At 48.4% G+C, this 23,312-nt stretch overlaps 1 protein-coding gene across 1 annotated transcript in view; it reads left to right on the forward strand.

Moving 5' to 3' along the window:
* The first annotated feature begins 311 nt into the window (after positions 1–311).
* LOC143962453 (uncharacterized) overlaps positions 312–23,312 on the forward strand; it is a 51,838-nt gene continuing 28,837 nt past the window's right edge. The window contains exons 1-2 of the mRNA XM_077471723.1: positions 312–2,341; positions 2,646–2,705. Coding sequence (XP_077327849.1) covers positions 776–2,341; positions 2,646–2,705 — 1,626 coding nt within the window. The 5' untranslated portion in view covers positions 312–775. The remainder of the gene's footprint in view (positions 2,342–2,645; positions 2,706–23,312) is intronic.

Here is a 23,312-nt window from a genome sequence, read left to right on the forward strand (position 1 = left end):
ACTTTGTGCCACCGTGTGTATGCAAGACAAGTTTTGGTCAAAATCCGTCGGAAAAAATCAGACGGATTTTGTGGTCAGAATGTTCGACCGTGTGTATGGGGCATAACTCTGGAGGTCACCATTAGGCCCCAGGGGCTCCCGGGGACATCGATACATAAATATGTGCTGTGCTGGTGTTCTACTTTAACCTAGAGCATCTGTGAGATATACTCTTTTCTCCCTGGACTGTAAGTAATAAAGCTATTTTTTCTTTTTATCTAAAAGTGACTGGCGGACATTTTTCACAGTAATACAATCAAAGCCAGGACTTCCCCCTGAGAATTGAATGTCAGCTCTTTGCACACTCCTGGGTGGCACTATCTGCTTCCGAAGGGGGAGTCGGGGTGTAGAGGGGCTACAAGTAGAATAGTTGTTAAAGGAGCAAGCACCTAGACTTCCATATCCACTGTTTAACCTCTGAGTGTGAATTATTGTTTGGGTTTTGTGTCTTTTAAAGTCTATGAGCCGTGCTTGTAAATGTGCTGAGACAGTAAAGCTCAGTGACCACCCACATATCATTTTGTAGAAAAGAGCAACCGTTCCCTCTTTCTCTCTCTTCTAACGTAGGGAGGTGTGATTATCTTCACTACTGCAGAGAACACCCCTCCCCCCTCTGTACTTTGTATTTCACCATGTGAAATAGTACTGATTAGGCCCAGCCTCATCCTGTGTAGGATGATGTGATCAACCCAACTGCATCCTTCCCCATTGTCTTTCACTTCCCTTCCCTTCGGCGATGGCGTCTGCTGATTTGAGAGTTGAGTTGGAATGTTCCGTCTGTTTGAACATTTATACAGATTCTGTAAACCTGAGATGTGGTCACAACTTCTGCCGGGTCTGTATTGATCGTGTGCTGGATACACAGAGGGGGTCTGGAGGGTATTCTTGTCCTGAATGCAGAGAAAAGTTTCTGAATCGGCCTGCACTGCACAGGAACATAACACTACGTAACATAGTGGAGAATTTCCTGTCTGCTCAGCCAGATCAAGAGGAGTCCGGGGTCTTCTGTACTCACTGCGTGGACTCTCCTGTACCTGCTGTTAGATCCTGTCTGCTCTGTGAGGTTTCTCTGTGTGATAAACACTTGAGAGTCCACAAAAAGTCCCCAGAACACGTCTTATGTGACCCCACCTTGTCCATGGAGAGCAGGAAATGCTCCGTCCATAAGAAGATCCTGGAGTATTACTGCACTGAAGATAATTCTTGCATCTGTGTGACCTGCAGTTTGGCCGGAAAACATCGAGGACACCAGGTGGAGATGCTGGATGAGGCGTCTGAGAAGAAGAAGGAGACCCTGAGGAATGTTCTGCAGAAACTTCTGATAAAGAGAGAGGAGACGGAGGAAAGAGTCCAGAGTCTGCAGGAACACAGGAGGAAAGTAGAAGAAAAAGCACCTGGTGACACCGAGAGAGTCACTGTCCTGTTTAGAGATCTCAGGAGACGTCTGGAAGACCTGGAGAAGAGAGTCCTGAGGGAAATCTCCGGGAGGGCAGAGCGGATCTCCATCTCCATCCGGGATCTGGAAATAAAGAAGGAGGAGCTGTCCAGGAAGTTGCGTCACATTGAGGAGCTGTGTAACGTGACGGATCCACTGACTGTCTTACAGGAATCAGACACAGGTGACTTGTGTGATACTGAGGATGGAGATAATGAGGACGGAGAGAGACATGAGGAGCACCTCCATGATGGAGGGGGTCTGGATGTGGCGGGGGTCTTACATAAAGGTTTATCTGATATAATAACAGAGGTAAATGTATACATCTATATACAGGGAGCTGCAGACATATTACTGGATGTGAACACAGCACATAATGATCTACATATATCAGATGACAGGAAAACTGTGTCCAGGTCACATAGAAACCAGAATCGTCCAGAAACACCAGAGAGATTTCAGGATTATTCTCAGGTGTTGAGCAGTCGGAGTTTCTCCTCAGGGAGACATTACTGGGAAGTGGATGTCGGGGGATCAGAGAGCTGGAGAGTTGGGATGTGTTACCCCAGTATAGATAGGAGAGGAGGGCAGTCGGGGATTGGAAATAATAAGTCCTGGGGTTTGGATAACACTAGTAATCAATATGTGGTGATACATGACAGTAAAGAGATCCACATATCTGCCAATATCTCCAGTAATAGAGTCGGGATATATCTGGATTATGAGGTCGGACGGATCTCCTTTTATGATCTGTGTGACCCGATCCGACATCTCCACACCTTCACCACCACCTTCACTGAGCCCCTCCATGCTGGGATATGGCTACCGAAAGGTTGTTTAAAGATCTGTGGGGGGGATCAGGAGATATGAGAACTCTGTCCAGGGACTGGTGATGTCACAGGGAGGAGGGGTGGGATTGGTGAAATATTCAGCCATTAAGATAAAGCTGTGGGAGGGGCTTACGTTAGTTTCCTGCAGGGTTTTCTTCTGTAAATAAACAAGGGAGATTTTCTGTAAGTGCCTTTTAGGTCAAACCAGTGGCGTTGCTAGGGGGTGCCTACTGGGACTGTAGCCCCAAATCTTTTACCTAGGGATGGCTCTTGGCTCCATCTGCTCAGCTGGTGGCCCGGGAAGAACATGATTAGTTAATTTTATCATTATCTATACGCAGCAGTTTCGACAATTTAATCATTGTCCCGAGGTCCACTTCTATACCAATCTGCCAGACAAGGTAATTGACGGGAACCGCAATACAAGGATTACGCCACCGGGACTATTTGATGATTTTCGGACTAGAAGTAATCCTTGTGCTGCAGTTCCCCCGAAATTACATTGCCCAGCAGATTGGTATATAAGTGGACATCAGGACAATGATCAAATTGTCGAAACTGCTGAATATAGATAAGAGCTTGTGCCTGATAACATTAACTAGTCATGTTCCTCCCCGGGCCACCAGCTAAGGAGATGGAGCCCGGAACCCAGTCCAATCTGGATCACCACAAGCGGTAAGCACTTGAGCTGAGGGGTTAAACAGTCCTGTTGCTTCCCCTGGCCCCCCCAGCCGAGCAGAAGTTTTTCTTATAATTGCTGCAGACATGGGGGGACTCTCTGAGGACCCTGATGTAAGGAAGGGCCTATCTGGGGACCATGATGTAAGGAGGGGGCTCTCTGGGGACCCTGATGTAAGGAGGGGGGCTCTCTGGGGACCCTGATGTAAAGTGGGGGCTCACTGGGGACTCTGATGTAATGAAGTGCGCTCTTGAGACCCTGATGTAAGTGCAGGGGGGCTCTCTGAGGACCCTGATGTAAGGAGAGGCTCTCTGGGGACCCTGACGTAAGCAAGGGGCTCTCTGGGGACCCTGATGTAAGGGGGAGGCTGTTTGGGGACCCTGATGTAAGGGGGAATCCGCACTCAGATATGTAACAATATTTTATATATATATATATATATATATATATATATATATATATATACACACATATATTATATACAGTATCTCACAAAAGTGAGTACACCCTTCACATTTTTGTAAATATTTTATTCTATCTTTTCATGTGACAACACTGAAGAAATGACACTTGTCTACAATGTAAAGTAGTGAGTGTACAGCTTGTATAACAGTGTCAATTTTCTGTCCCCTCAAAATAACTCAACACACAATATTTTGTGTAGCCACCATTATTTTCCAGTACTGCCTTAACCCTCTTGGGAATGGAGGTCACCAGAGCTTCACAAGTTGCCACTGGAGTCCTCTTCCCCTCCTCCATGATGACATCACGGAGCTGGTGGATGTCAGAGACCTTGCGCTCCTCCACCTTCCATTTGAGGATGCCCCACAGATGCTCATGACTAGGGGATGTGCTTATTTGTGAGGCTCTTCTATAACCACTTATACTCTATATGACTTATTTATCAAATCCCAGACGACACATTATCTTCTTTGGAGTCGAATGGCCATAGCAGCCCTTTTTTATTACAAACATATGAAAAATGCAAAAATACTCTAAAACATAACTTAAATGCATATAAATACATTTTCAACAAACATTATAAACCAAATATATACATCCAGCATTAACCCATTTTTTGATCTAGAGGTCTTTGAAGGTAAATTAGAATTTTAACCCACCAGTTGTATCGGTAAACCATAAACAGGCCCCCCGCCATGTAATTTACGCAAGCTCAGGGACAAACCAGCAACTTCCTTCCAAATACAACCTCCTCCATTCCATTATTAACATTTTAAGGGAGAAAAGGACACCCATACCTCCATCTGTGCCCAACCCCCTTAAACCTCCATTATTTTTTCCAGCACCACCTTCAAAGACCCCATAGACCTAACGCTGCTACGACAACTAATTCCCCGTAACCCACCTGAATCACCTAAAATTAAACAAACCACCACCCCAAAACAAGAAAAAACATCCCGCATACCACTACACCTTGACCCACTGAAAACCACAAGTAGGGAGGGAGGGTGGGAAAAAACTCTCCTGCTTCCTGTTCCTCAGCGCGAACTGGTCTCTGCGCGCCGGCTCCGCCCCCTTTCCACGTCATCCCGCCGCCCAAAGGCCCGCCTCCTAACTCCCTAAACTACACGCAGCCGATCCTCACTGCCCCCACCCTCGTCATGTCGGCCCTCCCCCTAATTTTAGTGTACGGGCCGTTTCTATAGGGTTTAGGTCTGGAGACATGCTTGGCCAGTCCATCACCTTTACCCCCAGCTTCTTTAGCAAGGCAGTGGTCATCTTGGAGGTGTTTTCGGGGTCGTTGTCATGTTGCAATACTACCCTGCGGTCCAGTCTCTGAAAGGAGGGGCTCATACTCTGCTTCAGTATGTCACAGTACATGTTGACATTCATGATTCCCTCAATGAACTGTAGCTCCCCAGTGCCGGCAGCACTCATGCAGCCCCAGACCATGACACCCCCACCACCATGCTTAAATAGGCAAGACACACTTGTCTTTGTACTCCTCACCTAGTTGCGGCCACACATGCTTGATACCACCAGAACCAAATAAGTTTATCTTGGTCTCATCAGACCACAGGACATGGTTCCAGTAATCCATGTCCTTAGTCTGCTTGCCTGTGCTTGACTGTGCATGCGTATGCCCGCCCAAGCTTATGACTTTCTTTACTTCGCTTCTATGGGCTCTAGCCCCAGATCTTTCGTAGACCTAGCAATGCTTCTGGGTCACAGACAGATTTTCACTTCCATATATATATATATATATATATATACATATTTTACAATGAGTTTGTTCTTTTGATTATTTTATTGTGTGAAGAAATAAAAATGAATAATAGATCTACAAATGTATAGAAAGAGATGGAAATCGATGTAAAAATCTCAGAGGAAAAATATGAAGAAATGATCCCGAGATTTACTAGGAAAGAAAAAAAATGGGATTTATCACTATAAATAATGTATGCTTACTAGAACTGGAATGTGTCCCCAATATAATGTGTCCCCATAGAATGGATCACCAATAGAATTCTATGGGATCACTTTTATAGTGGATCCTAATATAATGTATCATTGTGATGGTGTATCTTATAATCACTAGATGTGTCCTGGTGATTGGAGGAGGAATTTAAGAAAAGATGTTAATGTGAATAAAGTTTTTTTCTCTATTTTACATGTGATATTTTACATATATAGTATACTTTTACATCAGTCTTTAACAAGGTGGTGTGATATGGGGGATGTTTGGCTCAGTGATAGATGCGTTGAGTCCACATCATACCGGAACTACAGTTAAGCGCTTGGTAGTCCACTTTTATTGTACAAAAATGAAAACGTCCATCCAGGGGTTTCAACTTCACTCAGCAACAAATAATGAAAAAAATACCAAGCCAACTAGCTCTCTGGTCAGCAGTACCTCTACTCTGTTTGGTCTCCCAGACAGGGGCACCCCCCCTCCAGGCAGTAAAAAAAAAATGTTAAAAAAAAAAACGGTTTTGAAGCTGGACCTTTAAAAAAAAAAAAGGTCCTTAAAGCGGAGGTCCACCCTAAAGTGGACCTTCCGCTCATTGGAATCCCCCCCCTCCGGCGCCACAATTGGCACCTTTAAGGGGGGGGGTGCAGGTACCTGTACATTACAGGTATCTGAACCCACTTCCGGCGTAGATTCTGCAGAAGGTACGCCCCTTTCTGCAGAATCCACGCCCCTTTCCGAAAGTCCCCCCGCTGCCTGCTGGGAAACACACGGATCCCAGAGACAGCGGGGACCATCCTTATTGCGCAGCGCGACTCGTGCATGCGCAGTAGGGAACCGGGAAATTAAGCCGAAAGGCTCCACTTCCTGATTTCCATAGCTAAGATGGCGGCAGCAGCACCCGAGAGACGATCGAGAGATCGGCTTCGGGTGCGACATCGCGGGCGCTCTGGGCGGGTAAGTGTCACTATTTTAAAAGCCAGCAGCTGCAGTATTCGTGCACTGTGTTCGGATGCCGGACACAGTCCGACACCAGACACAGTGCACTTATGGGAAGCGCCACTTCTATGCAAGAGATTGCAGAGGTGGCACTTCATTTACGGGCATTTAGCTTGCCTTGCGGTGCTTTCTGAAGCGCCGAGTAGCTTCCGCCTGTTCGTAGTATATATTACTACGACCGGGTGGTTTGATTGACATCTGAGTTTGATGTCACTTCCTGTTTTCGCTCTCCAATTGCACCCAGGAGAGAGGAACCAGGAAGTGTGAGAGGATGGACCTCTCCACAGGAGACATCGCTGGAGAGGACAACACACTGCAAGGTAAATAAGGGGGGGGTTTGATGTGAGGCTGCTGCAACTTGGTGGCACACATACTGCTGCAACTTGGTGGGATGCATGCTGCTGCAACTTGGTGGGACGCATGCTGCTGCAATTGATGGTAACACATGCTGCTGCAATTTGGTGGGACACATGCTGCTGCAACTTGGTGAGTTACATGCTGCTGCAATTTGAAGGTGACACATGCTGCTGCAATTTGAAGGTGACACATGCTGCTGCAATTTGATGGTGACAAATGCTGCTGCAATTTGGTGGTGACACATGGTGCTGCAATTTGATGGGGGCACATGGTGCTTCAATTTGATGGGGGCACATGCTGCTGCAATTTGGTGGGACACATGCTGCTTCAATTTGATGGTGACACATGCTGCTGAAATTTGATGGGACACATGCTGCTGCAATTTGATGGGACACATGCTGCTGCAATTTGATGGGACACATGCTGCTGCAGTTTGATGGTGATACATGCTGCTGAAATTTGATGGTGACACATGCTGCTGCAATTTGATGGGACACATGCTGCTGCAGTTTGATGGGGACACATGCTGCTGCAGTTTGATGGGGACACATGCTGCTGCAGTTTGATGGGGACACATGCTGCTGCAATTTGTTGGGACACATGCTGCTGCAATTTGATTGTGACACATGCTGCTGCAATTTGATGGGGACACATGCTGCTGCAGTTTGATGGGGACACATGCTGCTGCAATTTGATGGGACACATGCTGCTGCACTTTGATGAGGACACATGCTGCTGCAATTTTATGGGACACATGCTTCTGCAATTTGATGGGGACACATGCTTCTGCAATTTGATGGGGACACATGCTGCTGCAATTTGATGGTGACACGGGCTGCTGCAATTGATGGTGACACAGGCTGCTGCAATTTGGTAGGACACAGGCTGCATGTAAGGATGAACTCTGCTGGGGGCACCTGATGTAAGGATGGACTCCACTGGGGACACCTGATGGCATCTGGTGGCAGGCGACGTGGTTAGTGACACACTCAGGGCTCCCACTGATTCTGCATTATGGTGAGTTGAATGATTTCATTTTATATTACAATGTTATAATATAAACAATGCACTTCAATTATTCTGACACCATAACAACCATGGTGCTGGGATGATTGAAGTGATAACACCAGGTTATCTGCTGATTGTTAAACTTTCTAGAATACACATTTCTAATGTTGTGTAGGATCTGGGCCTGCTGTCCTTCCATCCCTCTTTCCCTCTCCTTCCGTCCCTTGTTCATCTCAGACACTAACCACACCACCTTAGAGCCACGCCCACTATTTCACTGAAACCACACCCATTTTTACCAAGAGGGGGGGATCAAAAAGGAAGGGCGGGGTCTGGCACCCCCATCCTAAAACTTCAGCAGCCGCCACTGCTCCCAGACCACTGACTATTCAGGCTCTCTCTTCCTAGATAGCAGCAACTTGCTGTACAAGTCCAAGCTTGGCCTCTTGACAGAGTTCTCCAATTTGAAGGATCTGTGGTTATGGGGATTCTTCTAGGTGGTCTGCAGACTGAGGCTAACACAGTGGCGTCACTAGGGTTGACGTCACCCGGTGCGGAAAAAAATTAATGTAACCCCCCCCACAACCAACTATAGTCCCCCCTCAGTACAGACCCCCCTCCACTAACTATATACCCACCACTAAGTACAGATCCCCCTCCCGCAGTATAGATCCCCCTCCCTCAGTACAGACCACCCTCACTAAGTACAAACCGCCCTTCCTCAGTATAGACCCCCCTACTAAGTACAGACCCCCTCCCTTAGTACAAACGCCCCTCAGTGCAGACCCCCCCATCAGTATAGACATCCCCCCTCAGTGCAGACCCCCCATCAGTATAGACCCCCCTTATTGTAGACCCCCCATCAGTATAGACACCGCCCCCTCAGTGCAGACCCCCCCATCAAGTATAAACACCACCCTCAGTGCAGACCCCCACATAGCACCCCCCTGCACTTGTCCATGTACATATAGCAGTGCACAGACCTCAGCACGAACGGATATAACAGCAGACAGCGGTGTGTGTCCCTCAGGCTCTCCCTCCTCCTTTGTGGATGTAAGCAGAGAGGAGGGGTAGGGGGCTTCAGTCCGCTCCACTGAGGGACACAGCCATGAGATCCAAGAGGCAAATCAGTGCAGGGCAGCCGGCGGTGTTAGCGGTGCCGCTGCCCATGGGTGTCACCGCTCTGGTGGGGGTCACCCGCACCCCCCACCCCACCTAGCGATGCCACTGGGCTCACATAGGCATTTGCTCGCATCTCTCCTATACTTGGGCCAGGACAGCTCCCAGGCCCTGTAAGCTCCCATTTGAATACACACGGAAGGTCCTAGTAATCCACATAGGCCAGTAAAGGTGCCAAAGTCCGTTTTTGCTTGAGAGTTTCAAAGGCCTTTTATTGGGGGATGTGCCTTTGGCATTGGATGGAGGGTGATAGCCCACCCTTCTTTTGGGTAGTGTGGCTGTTTAGCAGATGGATAGGAGTATGACGATTTGTGTGAACTTGGGGATGTACCACTAATAGTATCCCACCAGTCCTAGGAAGGAGCGTAACTCAGTGACAGTCTGTGGGGGGTGCCAATTCTGTATGGCCTGGACTTTAACTAGGTCCAGACAGATCCTCCTGACTTCCATGATGTGCCCCAAGTACTGGATCTTCTTTTTTATTAAGCGGTATTTCCTGGGTTTGAGCTTCAAACCATGCTCTACTAGATGGGTGTACAGATGGTCCTTGATTGTTTTTTGAAAAATTATATCATCCAAGTAGACTTAAGCCGCGTACACACGGGCGGACTGTATGGCCAACTTAGTCCGTCAGACAATCCGACGGACAGTCCGTCCTACTTTCGACTGAACGGACTTGACCACAATGTGTTTCGACGGACTAAGTTGGACAGACAGTCCGCCCGTGTGTACGCAGCTTTACACAGTCTCAAAGTTGAAATCTCCCAAACTTTACTCCATTAGGTGCTGAAACCTACTAGGGGCATTACTAAGGCCAAAGGGCAGGTGGTTAAATTCGAATAGTCCCAGGGGTGTGATAACAGCAATCTTTTAAAGGTCTTGGTCTCTCACTGGGACTTACCTGTAGTCGCTTGCCAAGTCACCGGTGGAGAAATATTTAGCGATTTCTCCACTCCGGGTACCGTGTAGGCATCCTAGTGGGTACAGGCATTTAACTTGCAGTAGTCCACACAAAATCGCAGACTTTTATCCTTATTTCACACAAGGACCCCGGAAGCAGCCCATGGGCTATGGTTCTCCAAAATTATTATTATTATTATGCACAATTTATATAGCCCCAACAGTTTACACAGCGCTTTACAATGTATAGGGGGGGGGGGGCAACACAATTACAGTACAGTTCAATACAAAAGGTACAGGAGGGCCCGGCTCGTATAGCTTACATTCTAAAGGGAGGAGGTGGTGGTAAAAAAGGAAATAGCTGCAGAGAATGATTTGATGGGGGTGACTCGGGGACAGTAGTTAGGTGGGTGTGGGATAGGCTTCCCTGAATAAATGAGTTTTCAGGGATCTCATAAAGGTAGACAGGGTAGGGGCTGATCGGACATACTGGGGCAGGGAGTTCCAGAGGAAGGGAGAGGCTCTGGAGAAGGCGAGCATGGGAGGAGGTAACAAGGGAGCTAGAGTGCAAGAGGTCCTGGGAGGAGCGGAGGGGACGATTTCGGCATTATCTGCAGATGAGGTTGGTGATGTAGATGGGGGCGATGTTGTGAATGGCCTTGCATGTTATGGTTAGCATTTTCAATTTTACACGGTGGGGTAGGGGAAGCCAGTGGGATTGGCAGAGAGGAGCAGAAGTCATGGATCAGTTAGTGAGGTGTATTAGTCTAGCATCAGAATTCATAATAGACTGAAGGGGGAGGGGGGGGGATAGCCTGCTTAAGGGTAGGCCATTAAGGAGAGAGTTGCAGTAGTCAAGGTGGGAAATAAGGAGTGAACGGGTTGCTTTGTGGTGTCATTAGTCAGGAAGGGTGGAATTCTGGAGGTGTTGCAGAGGTGAAGGCAGCAGGATTTAGCCAGTGATTGGATATGGGGGCTGAAGGAGAGGTCAGAGTCAAGGTTTACACCCAGGACCCTGGCATGTGTGGCGGGACCAATGGTTGTGTTGTTGATATTAATGGTGAAGTCACAGGGGGGGATTGTGAAGGAGGAAATATAACAAGCTCAGTTTTAGAAAGACTGAGTTTGAGGAAGTGGTGTGACATCCATATCGATATGTCATTCAGTAAGTTTGAGATCTGTGAGGAGATCAAGGAGGTGAGTTGAGGAGTGGAGAGATAGATCTGGGTGTTTTCGGCATAGAGGTGGTATTGGAAGCCATGGGAGGTTATCAACTGGCCCAGGGAAGAGGTATAGAGTGAGAATAGGAGAGGCACAAGGACGGAGCCTTGAGGTACCCCAACAGAAAGGGGAAGGGGAGCGGAGGAGATGGAGTTGTAAGTGACACTGAAAGTGCGCTGAGATAGGTAGGAGGAGAACCAGGATAAGGCAGAATCACAGAGACCAAGGGAGTGTAATTTGCTGAAGAGGAAAGGTGTTCAACTGTGTCAAAGGCAGCAGAGAGGTCTAAAAGTATGAGTATGGAGTAGTGCCCATTGGTTTTAGCAGTTAGTAGGTCATTGGTGAGTTTTAGTAGGGCAGTTTCAGTAGAATGTTGTGGGCGGAAACCAGACTGTAGAGGGTCAAGAAGGTTGTTGTCCATGAGGTAGCGACTCATTCGGTCATGGACAAGGCGTTTGATGAGCTTGGAGGCAAACGGGAGCAGGGAGATGGGTCTTAAGTTGTTCAAACAGGTGGGGTCTAGTGAGGGTTTTTTGAGTATGGGGATAACCAGTGCATGTTTGAGCGGGGAAGGAAAAGTGCCGGAGGAGAGGGAGAGGTTGAAGATGTGGGTTAGGGAGTTTAGGATAGTGTGGGAAGGTGATAGCAGTAATTGTGAGGGGACAGGGTCCAGGGAACAGGTAGTGAGGTGGGCCATGGAGAGGAGTTTATCAACTTCATCTGTGGTAACTGGGCAAAAGGAGGAGAGTCAGTGGCGTAACTAAAACCTCCAGGGCCCGATGCAAGAAACCATGAAGGGCCCCCCTGAACCCCCTGAGGAGAGTATTGAGTGTGGTGTTGGACCCGATGTGTTGGGTAGGGAAGGAATTTGAATGCTGGATATCTCCTTGCGAATTGTGTCAATTTTGCTATTGAAATGGTTGGCAATCTGTTGAGCGGTAAGAAAGTTGGTGGGTGAGGGCAATGGGGGGTGAAGTAAGGAGATAAGGGTAGAAAAGAGTTGATGAGGTTTGGATGAGAGTGTTGTAATAGGTTTGTTTAGCAGAGGCAGGAGTTGTATTTGAGAAGGGCAGATTTGTAGAAGGTAAAGTCTTGCAGGGATTTAGATTTACGCCACGCTCGCTCAAGAGCACGGCTGTGTCTCTTGAGACCTCTGGTGTCGTGTGTTTGCCAGGGTTGTGGCAGATGGGGCCTGGTTCTGCGTGTAGAAAGAGGAGCAAGTATGTCTAGGGAGGATGACAGTGTGTTGTTGTAGATGGAAGTGGTTAGGTCTGGGCAGGATAGAGGTGCGATTTTGTCATAAAGGCCATCAGTAGCAGGGTAAAGAAGGGAAGGGTTGAGGTTGCGAAGGTTTCTGCGGGTAGTGGTTTGTGGGTTGGCAGCATGGGATGTAGGAGACAAGAAGAGTGTGAAACGGATAAGGTTGTGATCAGAGAGAGGAAAGGGTGTGTTAGAGAGATTGCAGGGAGTGCAGCGATGGGAGAATACGAGGTCGAGAGTGTTGGAGTGAGTGGTGGTTTGTGTCCATTGTGTTAGGTTAAAAGAGGACGTTAGGTTGAGTAGTTTAGAAGTGGTAGCAGTATTAACATTGATTGGAATGTTAAAGTCACCTAGGATGATGGAAGGCACTTCAGATGAGAGAAAATTGGGTAGCCATGCAGAGAAGTCATCCAGAAAGCGTGACACTGGTCCAGGAGGTCGATAAATGACTGCGACTCTCAGACAAACTGGAGAAAAAAGACGAATACAGTGCATTTCGAAAGAGCAGGGGGAAAGAGAGGGAGGTGTGGGAAGTTCCTGGAAGGTGCATTGTGGGGAGAAGAATCACCCCATTCTGCAGCATGTTACATGGCAAATCCTTGACCTCCTGGCACAGGACTGGGGGAATGTAGCAGTACCGCTCCCAGATGGTGGGGAGCTTCCCCCGTATGAATCAGGTGGTCGATGGCCTTTGTGCAACCATACATTTCTGGGCTGGTGGTAGAGACTAATAGGTGTTTTTCTAGCAGTTGGTGAAGCAGTTGTTGCTGGGGTAAAGGGCAGTGGTGTATTTAGGTTTTGTGCTTCCCTAGGCCTGACTAAACTCATGCACCCCCTAATTTAAATATGACCCACCCCTTCCTGCCAATGCAACACCTCTTCCTGTTTTAGACCCACCTTGTCATCTGTAAAACCACACCCCTTCCTCTTTAGGCTCCACCTCTTCCTCTCTGTACATTGAATGTGGGTACCAAGTGCAGCTTCATCAGTGCCCATTAGTGCAGCCTGATCAGTGCTCCTCAGTGCAGGCTCACCGGTGCTTTTCAGCGCAGCCTTACTAGTGCAATTCAGCGCAGCCTCACCAGTGCCCTTCAGCACAGCCTCACCAGTGCCCATCAAAGCAGCCTCACTAATGTCCATCAAAGCAGCTTCAACAGGGCCCATCAATGCAGCCTGATCAGTGCCCATCAGTGCAGCCTCACCAGTGCCCATCAATACAGCCTCACCAGTGCCCATCAATGCAGCCTCACCAGTGCCCATCAATGCAGCCTCACCAGTGCCCATCAAAGCAGCCTCACCAGTGCACTTACCTGCAGTGAAGCCTTTTGGCTTCCCAGTCGGTTCCCTACTGTGCATGTGTGAAGCACGCTTTGCTTTCTAATTGGCCTGGTTGCGGAGGAAGGAGGGGGGGGCAAACTTCTGAGAGACAGGGCCGCAGTCCCATCTCCCAGAAGTGGGCCAGGTTCCTGTCAAAAACAGGTACCTGTTCCACCCTCCCCGCTGAAAGGTGTCTAATGTGTCACCGGGAGGGGGGGGGAAGGGGGGGATTGGGATATGGATTAGCAGAAGTTCCACTTTTGCATGGAATTCTGCTTTAACATACAGACAGAAAGTGTGTCTGTGTGCGCATCAGGGGGTGGAGTATGGACGCAGCCGATGAAGGAGGCACAACAGAGATGAGGTAGATCATAAGGAGGCAGGGCAAAATCATTGGCCTTTTCAGCAAACTGCGCTGTTCACTGTTCAATGTGTAGCTAAAAAAAAAAAACACGAAAAAAGGAAAAAAAATCTCAGTCAGTCTTAAAGAGGGATTCCACCAAAAAAAAAAATATTAAAAGCCAGCAGCTATAAATACTACAGCTGCTGACTTTTAATAAATGGACACTCACCTGTCCCGGGTTCCAGCGATGCCGGCAGCCGAGGCCGATCGATCGCTCGGCCCTCGGCTGCTGCCGCCACCATTCTAGGTGAGGGAATCGGGAAGTGAAACGAATCGGCTTCACTTCCCGGTTCCCTACTGCGCATGCGCGAGCCGCGCTGCGCAATAGGAAATCTCCGCGCTGTCACTGGGACCCGTGTGTGTCCCAGCAGACAGCGCGGCAGGGCAGGAAATGGCGTAGACTCCCGTGGGAGTCTATGCCCGGAAGTGGGTGAAAATACCTGTCTTTGACAGGTATCTCCACCCCCCTCCCCCCTGAAAGGTGTCAATTGTGACACCGGAGGGGGGGGGGGGGGTCCGATCAGCGGAGGTTCCACTTTAGGGTGGAATCCCGCTTTAAATGTAGTCAGCAGGATGGATACTAAAATCCAGACTGATCTATAATGAGAAATGACACGCTTCTTTATATGTCAGAAGGCAGCATTAGCCATACAGGTAGCTATGAAAGGTTAACCAATATAAACAAGCAGACACTAAAGAGGAAGTAAACCCTGATGGGTTTACTTCCTCTTTTTTTCCCTGCAAAGGTAAAGCATAATGGACTACTATGCATCGCATAGTAGCTCATTATGTGTCACTTACCTGACACAGGAGCCAGCGAAGTCGCCGCTGTCCTCTGTAGTCCGCCGCATCCATCTTGCTGGTGGCGTCTCGCATCTCCGCCGAATGACAGCGGCGAAGCCGCGATGACGTCACTCCCACGCATGCGCACGGGAGTCGCGTCTCGCAGCTCCGCCGCTGTCATTCGGCGAAGCTGCGATGACGTCACTCCCGCGCATGCGCACGGGAGTCGACAAATTAGGCAGCTCCATTCTTGGACTTGCCGCGTTTAGTGCGCCTGCGCGCCGCTGTCTACGGCGCATGCGCCGTAGACAGCGGTGCCCATTTTCGGGCAAATATCTCCTAAACCATATAGGTTTAGGAGATATTGCTTGGACCTACAGGTAATCTAGGCTTACCTGTAGGTCAAAGTGGTTTGTAAGGGTTTACAACCACTTAAGGTGTTAAATACCATTTATACCAGAAGCACCAGCTTGCAGATATTGAGATGTAAAGAGTTAACCATTTAGGGAAGTAGCAGTGTACATAAGTTCATTGTAGCAGAGTAGAGAAGCACAGTCCTCTCCTAGCAAGGACACAGAGGGTTAATTACCAGAGTCTATTTCAGATAACAGGGGATAGGAGAAAGTTGGAAAGCTGGAGCACAGATAAGCCCATGAGGTCTGGAGAGACAGATTGTGAAGACCTGTATTTTACTCTCACCCCTCCAAGATATACACTATGTCTGTGCAGAGGGGAGAGGGAGAGGGAGGAGGAGAACTGTCAAGCTCCATGCTTCACAAGAGAGATGCTCTCTGAAGGCTGCAGCCAGCAGCCACAGCAGGGAATGAGCTGACTGGGGAGGAGGGGAGTGCTTTTTTCTTGCAGTGGGGGTGTGTGGCTTTTTTGCCTCCCCTCTCAAAGTGCCGCCCTAGGCCTGGGCCTTGTCGGCCTAGGCCATGAAACAGCACTGGTAAAGGGTAGTCCCAGAAGGGGATGGCCAGCTATTCCAGCATTAGTTTGTTTTGTAGCTGATAATGCTAAACAGTGCTTGCTATAATGTGCAAAACCATAACAGTCTGTATAATATATGTGCTCCTTTCAATAGTCACATTGCTATTTCATGAGACCAAAATTACAAAACCAATATTATGTTACCAATTGACCATTGTGACTTGTCTAAAGATTCCATGGCTGCCTGTAGTGCGGCACAAATGGCTTCTACCCCTGGTTGGGTCTCCAAGGTACAGTGACAGGGTACCACATCAGCTATAGTGGATGGTTGGGCGGTGAAATTGGGGTTGTTCCCAGGTTGATGACTGCCAGCATCTTCTCTTTGTAGACCTTGGATAAGGTGCGAGTAACCAGCCACTCCCCTTGGTGTCACTGAGTCTTTGCGGGGTTCCACCATTACTGTGACCCCTTAAAACTTCTTGTGAGTGCTGATGGACAGAGACCAAACCACCTCTTGGAGGGGGTGCTAGGATTATTTTTTCGTGGGAAGCGTTTCAATAACCCCCACCTGTTCAGGCTGTTTCCTTGCTGCCCTCTGGTAGGTCTCATGGGCCTGTATCATGAGCCAAACAACTTGCAGACCACCGCCCCACACATGTGGGCCTGAATGCTCAAATTTGACCATGAAGTGGGGTAAATCCAAGTCCTTCAGTATCTTCTTGCCTAGAACAATAGGTACTGCTGATCTTACTGGGCCAATGCTCACCATGGCCCCTACTTGCTCCACTACCTGGTCATCCAATCAACTACCAGCCTATATTATTTGGAAGAGAACAGGGATGGTCTGCAGTCAGATTTACGTGCACACTGAGCCCAGTATATAGTACACTGACTTAATAAACTGCAGCTTAGCTCAATCAACTGCCAGCCTATATTATTAGGAAGAGAACAGGGATGGTCTGCAGTCAGCTTTACCTGCACACTTTGCCCAGTATATAGTACACTGACTTAATAAACTGCAGCGAAAATAACAGGAACACTCTGAAGTGAGATCTAGCTAAATTGAATACAGTGTATATAGCTCCTGGGATGCATATATATACTAAATACACTGACTGCAGCTACCTGAATCGCCTGCCTGCTCTATCTAACTTAAATGAAATGACACTCTGACTCTCTCTCTATCTCTCTCACACTCTGCAACACACTACTCAAGGCCGACACGCAGGCGGCCTTATATAGTGTGGGGCGTGTACCTACTCCCCTGAGCCATGATTGGCCAAAGGCACCCTTCCTTTGGCCAATTATAACTCTCTGTGCCGACGGCGCTGTGATTGGCCAAAGCATGCGGGTCATAGTGCATACTTGACCAATCATCAGCCAGCAATGCACTGCAATGCCGCAGTGAATTATGGGCCGTGACGCGCCTCTCGAATTTGGCACGAACGGCCCATAATATTCAACTCAAACATGAAGCGCATCCCTACTTAGCACAAAGGGAATATGGTTGAAATCAAACAGTTCCAGATGTGTGATAAAGGTTGTCTTTTCACGATCATGGTCTCTTACAGGGACTTGACAGAAGCCACTTGCCAAGTCAAGGATGGAGAAATACTTGGCCTTGCCCAGCGGCATGAGCGATTCCTCAACTTGGGGTAAAGGGTATGGATCCCGGTGGGTACAGGTATTTAACTTGCAGTAGTCCACACAGAATCGCAGTCTTTCTTTCGCACCAGGACCTCCTGACACAGATCTTGGGGAATGTGGCGGTAACGCTTCCGAATTGGTAGAGCATTCCCCGTATGGATTAGGTGGCTGATGGCCTTGGTGTAGCCATAGAATTCCAGGCTACTGGAAAAGCCTGTCAGGTGCTTTTCTAGTAGTTGTTGAAGCAGCCTTTGTTGCTCCAACAATGAAGTCACGGTGGTCTGAAGTGAAGTACCCTCTACCCTGGGCTGAGCCTTCGAGATATAGTGACGGGGTACTATGTACAGGTCTGGTTGGGGAGTGGAATTGGAGTTGTCCCCAGGCTGATGAGCTGTACCAGGACAGTCCCTTTGTAGACCTCGAATAAGGTGTGCAACTAACCACTATCATGGCACCACCAAGTCCTTGCAGCGTTCAACCATTATGGAGGGCCCTTGATGCTTCTTGTAAGCACCAACAGAAAGAGCCCAGACTACCTCTTGGAGGGGTACCAGGATTAATTTCTGTTTGGGAGGCGGAAAACCTCCACCTGCCCAGGCTGTTTCCCTATTGCCCTCTGGTGAGCTTCGCAGGTCCATATTACATTGAGCCATACAGCTTGCAAAGTCACAACCCCGTGCCCACTGGCCTGAATGTTCAGACTTGGCAAGTCCAAGTCCTTTAGCACATTCATGCCTAGAACAATAGGCATCACAAAGCTAACTAAGCAACGAATCACCACCACCCCTGCTCGGTCCACCACCTGATCATCAATCTGGATCTTCACCCAGGTGACACCTTCTGCCAAGATGGGCAAGTTATTGGCCTCCTTGAGGGATAGCCAGAAGAGGTCCAGCTGGTCTCGCTTCCTGAGCCGCTAGACATAGAAGTCATACTCCATGATCGTGACTCCCGACCCTGTGTCGATCAGACATGGTTCCTCTAGTCTATTAGGGAGGGCAGTCACCACTGGACTTGGTGCGACCATGGACTCTGGTTTGCTGGGTCCTTGTGCCACCTTTCCTAGGGGTCGTCCTTCTGCACAGGAGCCGCTAGTTTAACGGTGGCCTGAGTGTGCTTTTGAGTCCAGGCCAGCCACAGTTCTTACAGTGCTTACATGTCCAAAATGCCCCCCCCCCCCCCCCGCCAGCCCTTACAGTCATCTTCTGGGTCCCTCCGTAATGGGTTTTCACCCTTAGGGCTAGAGGCCAAATCTTGTTTGAGTGTGAGCATTTCCTGTTGCAGGGAGCCCATGTCCAGGGCAAGTTCCCTCAACATTGTTTGTATGTCTGACAGAGCTGAAGGAGCCAAGGCCTCCTCTTTTACATGTAGCAGATCATATGCTTTTGTCACTGTGAGGCCGCGTACACACGGGCGGACTGTTCGCCCAACTTTGTCCGCTGAACAGTGTTTGGGCGGACAGTCCGCTCGTGTGTGGGCTTTCAGCGGACAGTTTCAGCGGACAGTTTGACGAACAAGGTTTTACGGAATTTCCGAAAAACTGTCCGCTGAAACCTTGTTTCAGCGAACAGTCCGCTCGTGTGTAGGCTTGTTCGTCAAACTAAGTTCCGCGCATGCTCAGAAAGGATTTACACGCTGAAAGTTATAATGCAGTGTATAGGACGTCGTATTTTTCGTCCCGTCGTACGTGCCGTTCACGTCATCGCGCACGGTTTCAGCAAACTGTTCGTTCGTCGTGTGTGGCCATGTCCGTCCATGCTAATTTTGAGCGGACTGTTTGCCGAAACTGTTTGACGGACAAAGTTGGGCGAACAGTCCCCGCGTGTGTACGCGGCCTTACAGTAGCTTCTGCATCTTCCTGTTCCTGCACAACTGCATCCACCACAATATCATGGATAGATATGGTGGGTTGTGTTCTGATTCGCTCCTGCAGGACTAGGCCTGCCTTCAATCCTAAAATGAACTAGTCCATCAGCAGGTGATCCCAGTTGGTGATGTTGGCAGCCCTCTTTTCCAGCTGTTTCCAGAGGTTCTAGAGTGCTACTGCGAAATGAGTGAGACTCTCATGCTCCAGCTGCCTCTAGACAAAGAATCTGTGCTTCAACTCTGAAACCGTCGCCTTCTCTCCGAACAGGCCCTCCAAGTGTGTCAAGATTTGCTCCAGGGTGGCCCACTGTTCTTCTGGGGGAGCCATCACTGCTTGCTGGCCCTCATTCACTATGGAGTTGATAGCCAGCTCCACGATCAGCCGGACAGGAATCTGGTATAGACTCAGCACTTTCTATTCTCTCCTTTTTTGGAGCCATTGAACTTTGGCACTAGAGCCAGTGCCGATCTTAGCGGGGCCATGATGTTGCTTGCTCCTGATTCTGCACCCGCTGCAATAAGTGACATATCCTGCCGACTACTGCCAAGTGTGGGTGGGTGCAGCGCAGTGTGGCAGCAGTAAACACACCCAGCCCAGTTGCAAAAACAGAACTTGTATTAAAGCGGACCTTCAGTCATTTTTCAACTTTCTATCTATTAAATCTTCTGCCCTTGTTGTTTTAACTTTGGATGGTAAAACATTTTTTTTTCTGCCAGTAATTACCTTATACAGCCTACTTCCTTTTTCTTGTCTGGTCATTAGCCTAGGCTTATGACATCATGCACAGCTCTCTTTCAGAGGAGCAGGTCTTAAAGCGGGGTTCCACAGCCGTTTTTTTTTGTCCTAATTGGAATAATTATGTTATCTAATTATGTCACTTACTTTTATTTTTTCCAAAAGTGTCTTGCTGCCGTTTTTCTGTCTTAGAAAGCATTTATAAAAACGTCTCCTGACGTTTTTCATTTTGCCTGTGGCACTGCCCGTATAATCTCGGATCTCCTGGGTGCCGCACAGACTCCTGGGAAATTGAAAAAACGATCCCAGGAGCCCATGCGGCCGACAGGAAGAGCTGACCTGCCGCTGAAGCCCCGCCCATATCCGCAGCAGCACCGCCCCTTTCCAGAATCTCCAGGAGAAGGAGATTTAAAATAAGAAAAAAAAAGAACAAGACAGCAGCAAGGTAAGGGGGATATCCAGCGATTAGGGATCCAGATCATCGCATAGGCATAGGAGTAGGAATTCGGGTGGAGCTCCGCTTTAAGAAGCTGACAGCATCTTGATGGGTGGAATGCGGCCTGCCCTGTCCTGACCCAAGTGGGGAGGCTTCCAGGAAGGATGGTGTGTCCCTATCCTTTCCCTACTCGCCTCTCCCTATTGCTATTCACTGTCCCTGTTAGGTGGGTGACCTGTCACTACACTTTCACTTGTGAAATGCATGCCAAACCCAGGAGCCAGAGTCTCTGCTTGACCTAAGAAGGCTGCAAGAGTCACATGGGTGGCCAGCATCCAACCGGATTGCTTCCCCAGTGACTTAGGAAAAGGAAACCTCAGAAGAACCATGTTCCTCTTGACTTTCTCTCCCTCTGCAATGCCGCTGCGGTTGAGCGCCACCTGCAGTGGAGAAAGTAGATTGCACCTTCCTACATGGGTTTATACTCTTTTTTTTTTTTCCCAAGCCTTCTCAATCCTGCCCCTTACTGCAAGCCAAATAAATGCCAGGGGAGGGCTCAGAGTTCCATCTTTCTTCCACATGGGATTACAGAAGAACTGCTGCAACATGTAGTCCTATTGAAGCATGTGGCTCCCTTCTTGGTCACCATGCTGGGATTCTCCCTGGACTCTTGCTGAATGGACTTTGCTTTTCTGAGAGGTATCAACCTCGGCAGCTTGCATTAGTTAGTTAGGGCTGGGCTCTTTCTCAGTGTGCTGTTGAACTGTGCTGCTGAATCTTCATAAAAGCTGTTAACTGTTTCAAGCGTGGTCTGAAGCTATTCAAAGCGGTGCATGGTGGTATATGGCGCATCAGAAGAACAGGTTCTGTAAAGCACACATGGGGTCTGAAGTCACTACAAAAGGTCTGCTTGGCAAGAGAAGCAGGAGGAGCAGTTGCTATGGATAACTAAGTACTAGTACAAGGACTAGTATTAAAGCGTGGTACCTAGTGATAGGTCCTTAGGTAGCAAGGGGGTCGGTGATCTGGCTCCCTTCCTAGCCGAACACACATTACTGGGACCCGCAGCCTGGGAATATGGTATGAGAGAACAGGATTTAGCAAGTGCATGCATGAGGTCCATGCTGGGTGCACGGCTGGATCTCCTTCTGTAACTGGTATTGAGGTAACAGATGTTTCCTGGTCTGTTGGAGATGGCTGATGCAAAGCAGTAACCCTTCTAAATGCAGCATACATCAGCTAAGGTTTGGAATGACACGGGACAGCACTTTCGGGAACTCTGTACATTTCTACTCCACCCAGTGTTACCGCTAATCTCTAAGCCAGGGAACCGCAATAATGTTTGATACTCATATGACCTCGGTCCCCTCTGGACATTAAAGAGCATGTTCCTGGCAAAATGTGCCCCCAGGACGAGGTGGCTCCGCCCAAAAATTGCCGTAGTCGGCAGGATACACCGTGTACGCTCAACAGGCGTACCAGATAAAGCTGGAATTTTCGCCTGGAGGACTCTCTAGAAGATTCTAATGTATTGCTCAGAATTTTAGCCCCAGGTAATGGTGATGGATTCTTCTGAAGATTCTAGTGATATTTAATTAAAGATTACTAACACTGGAGTGTTAGTATTGAAGTGAAAGGCTTCCAACTGATTTTATTATTATTCAGGATTTATATAGCGCCAACAGTTTACACAGCTCTTTACAATAGAAAAGGGAGACAATACAGTTATAATACAATAAAATACAAGAGGATTAAGGGGGCCCTGCTCAGAAGAGCTTACAATCTAATAGGGTGGGGCGGGTTGTACAAAAGGTTGTAACTGTGTGGAATGAGCTGATGGAAGTGGTAAAAGATTACGTGGAGGCGTGATAGACTTTCCTGAAGAGATGAGTTTTCAGGGATCGCCTGAAGGTAGCAAGAGTAGGAGATAGTCGGACAGGTGGAGGTAGCGAGTTCCAAAGATGGGAGAGGCTCTGGAGAAATCCGGTAGACGAGCATGGGAGGAGGAGACAAGGTAGCTTGGGAGTAGAAGGTCTTGGGAGGAGTGGAGAGGACCGTTTGGGTGATATTTGGAGACAAGATTGGTGATGTAGCTCGGGGCAGAGTTGAGAATGACTTTATATGTTGTGGTTTGTATTTTGCATTTAATTTGCTGGGCGATTGGGAGCCAGTGTAGGGATTGGAGGGGAGGGTTGGCAGATGCTGAATGGTGGGTAAGGTGGATAAGCCTGGAAGCAGCATTCATGATAGACTGCAGAGAGGATAGCCTATATTGAGGCAGGCCAATGAGAAGGGAGTTGCAATAGTCAAGGCGAGAGATAACAAGGGAGTGAATGAGGAGCTTGGTGGTTTCATCTGTTAAAAAGGGGCAAATTTTAGAGATGTTACGGAGGTGAAGTCTACAAACTTTTGACAATAATTGGATTTGAGGCTGAAAGGACAAGTCGGTGTCTAGGATTACACCTAGTAGTCATAGAGAGGGGCATGGACAGGGGGGAATATTAATAACTCAGTTTTAGAGAGATTTAGTTTAAGGAAGTGGTACGACATCGATGCTTATATGTCAGTTAGTAAGTTAGTAATGCAAGAGTAGACTGAAGGAGTGAGGTGAGGAGTAGACAGATACATTTGGGTGTCATCGGCGTATAAGTGGTATTGGAAGCTGTGGGCAGTTATCAAGTGACCAAGGGAGAAAAGTGTAGAGACAGAGAAGAGAAGGGGTCAAAGAACAGAGACTTGGGGGACCCCCACAGAAAGGGGAAATGGAGAGGAGGAGACAGAGTTGTAGGTAACACGGAAGGAGTGCTAGGATAGGTAGGTAGAGAACCAGGATAGAGCATAATTTTGGAGGCCAAG

This window comes from Lithobates pipiens, unplaced genomic scaffold, assembly GCF_037356315.1.
Source record: "Lithobates pipiens isolate NorthernLeopardFrog02 unplaced genomic scaffold, aLitPip1_a1.2 Scaffold_8, whole genome shotgun sequence".
NCBI lineage: Eukaryota > Metazoa > Chordata > Amphibia > Anura > Ranidae > Lithobates > Lithobates pipiens.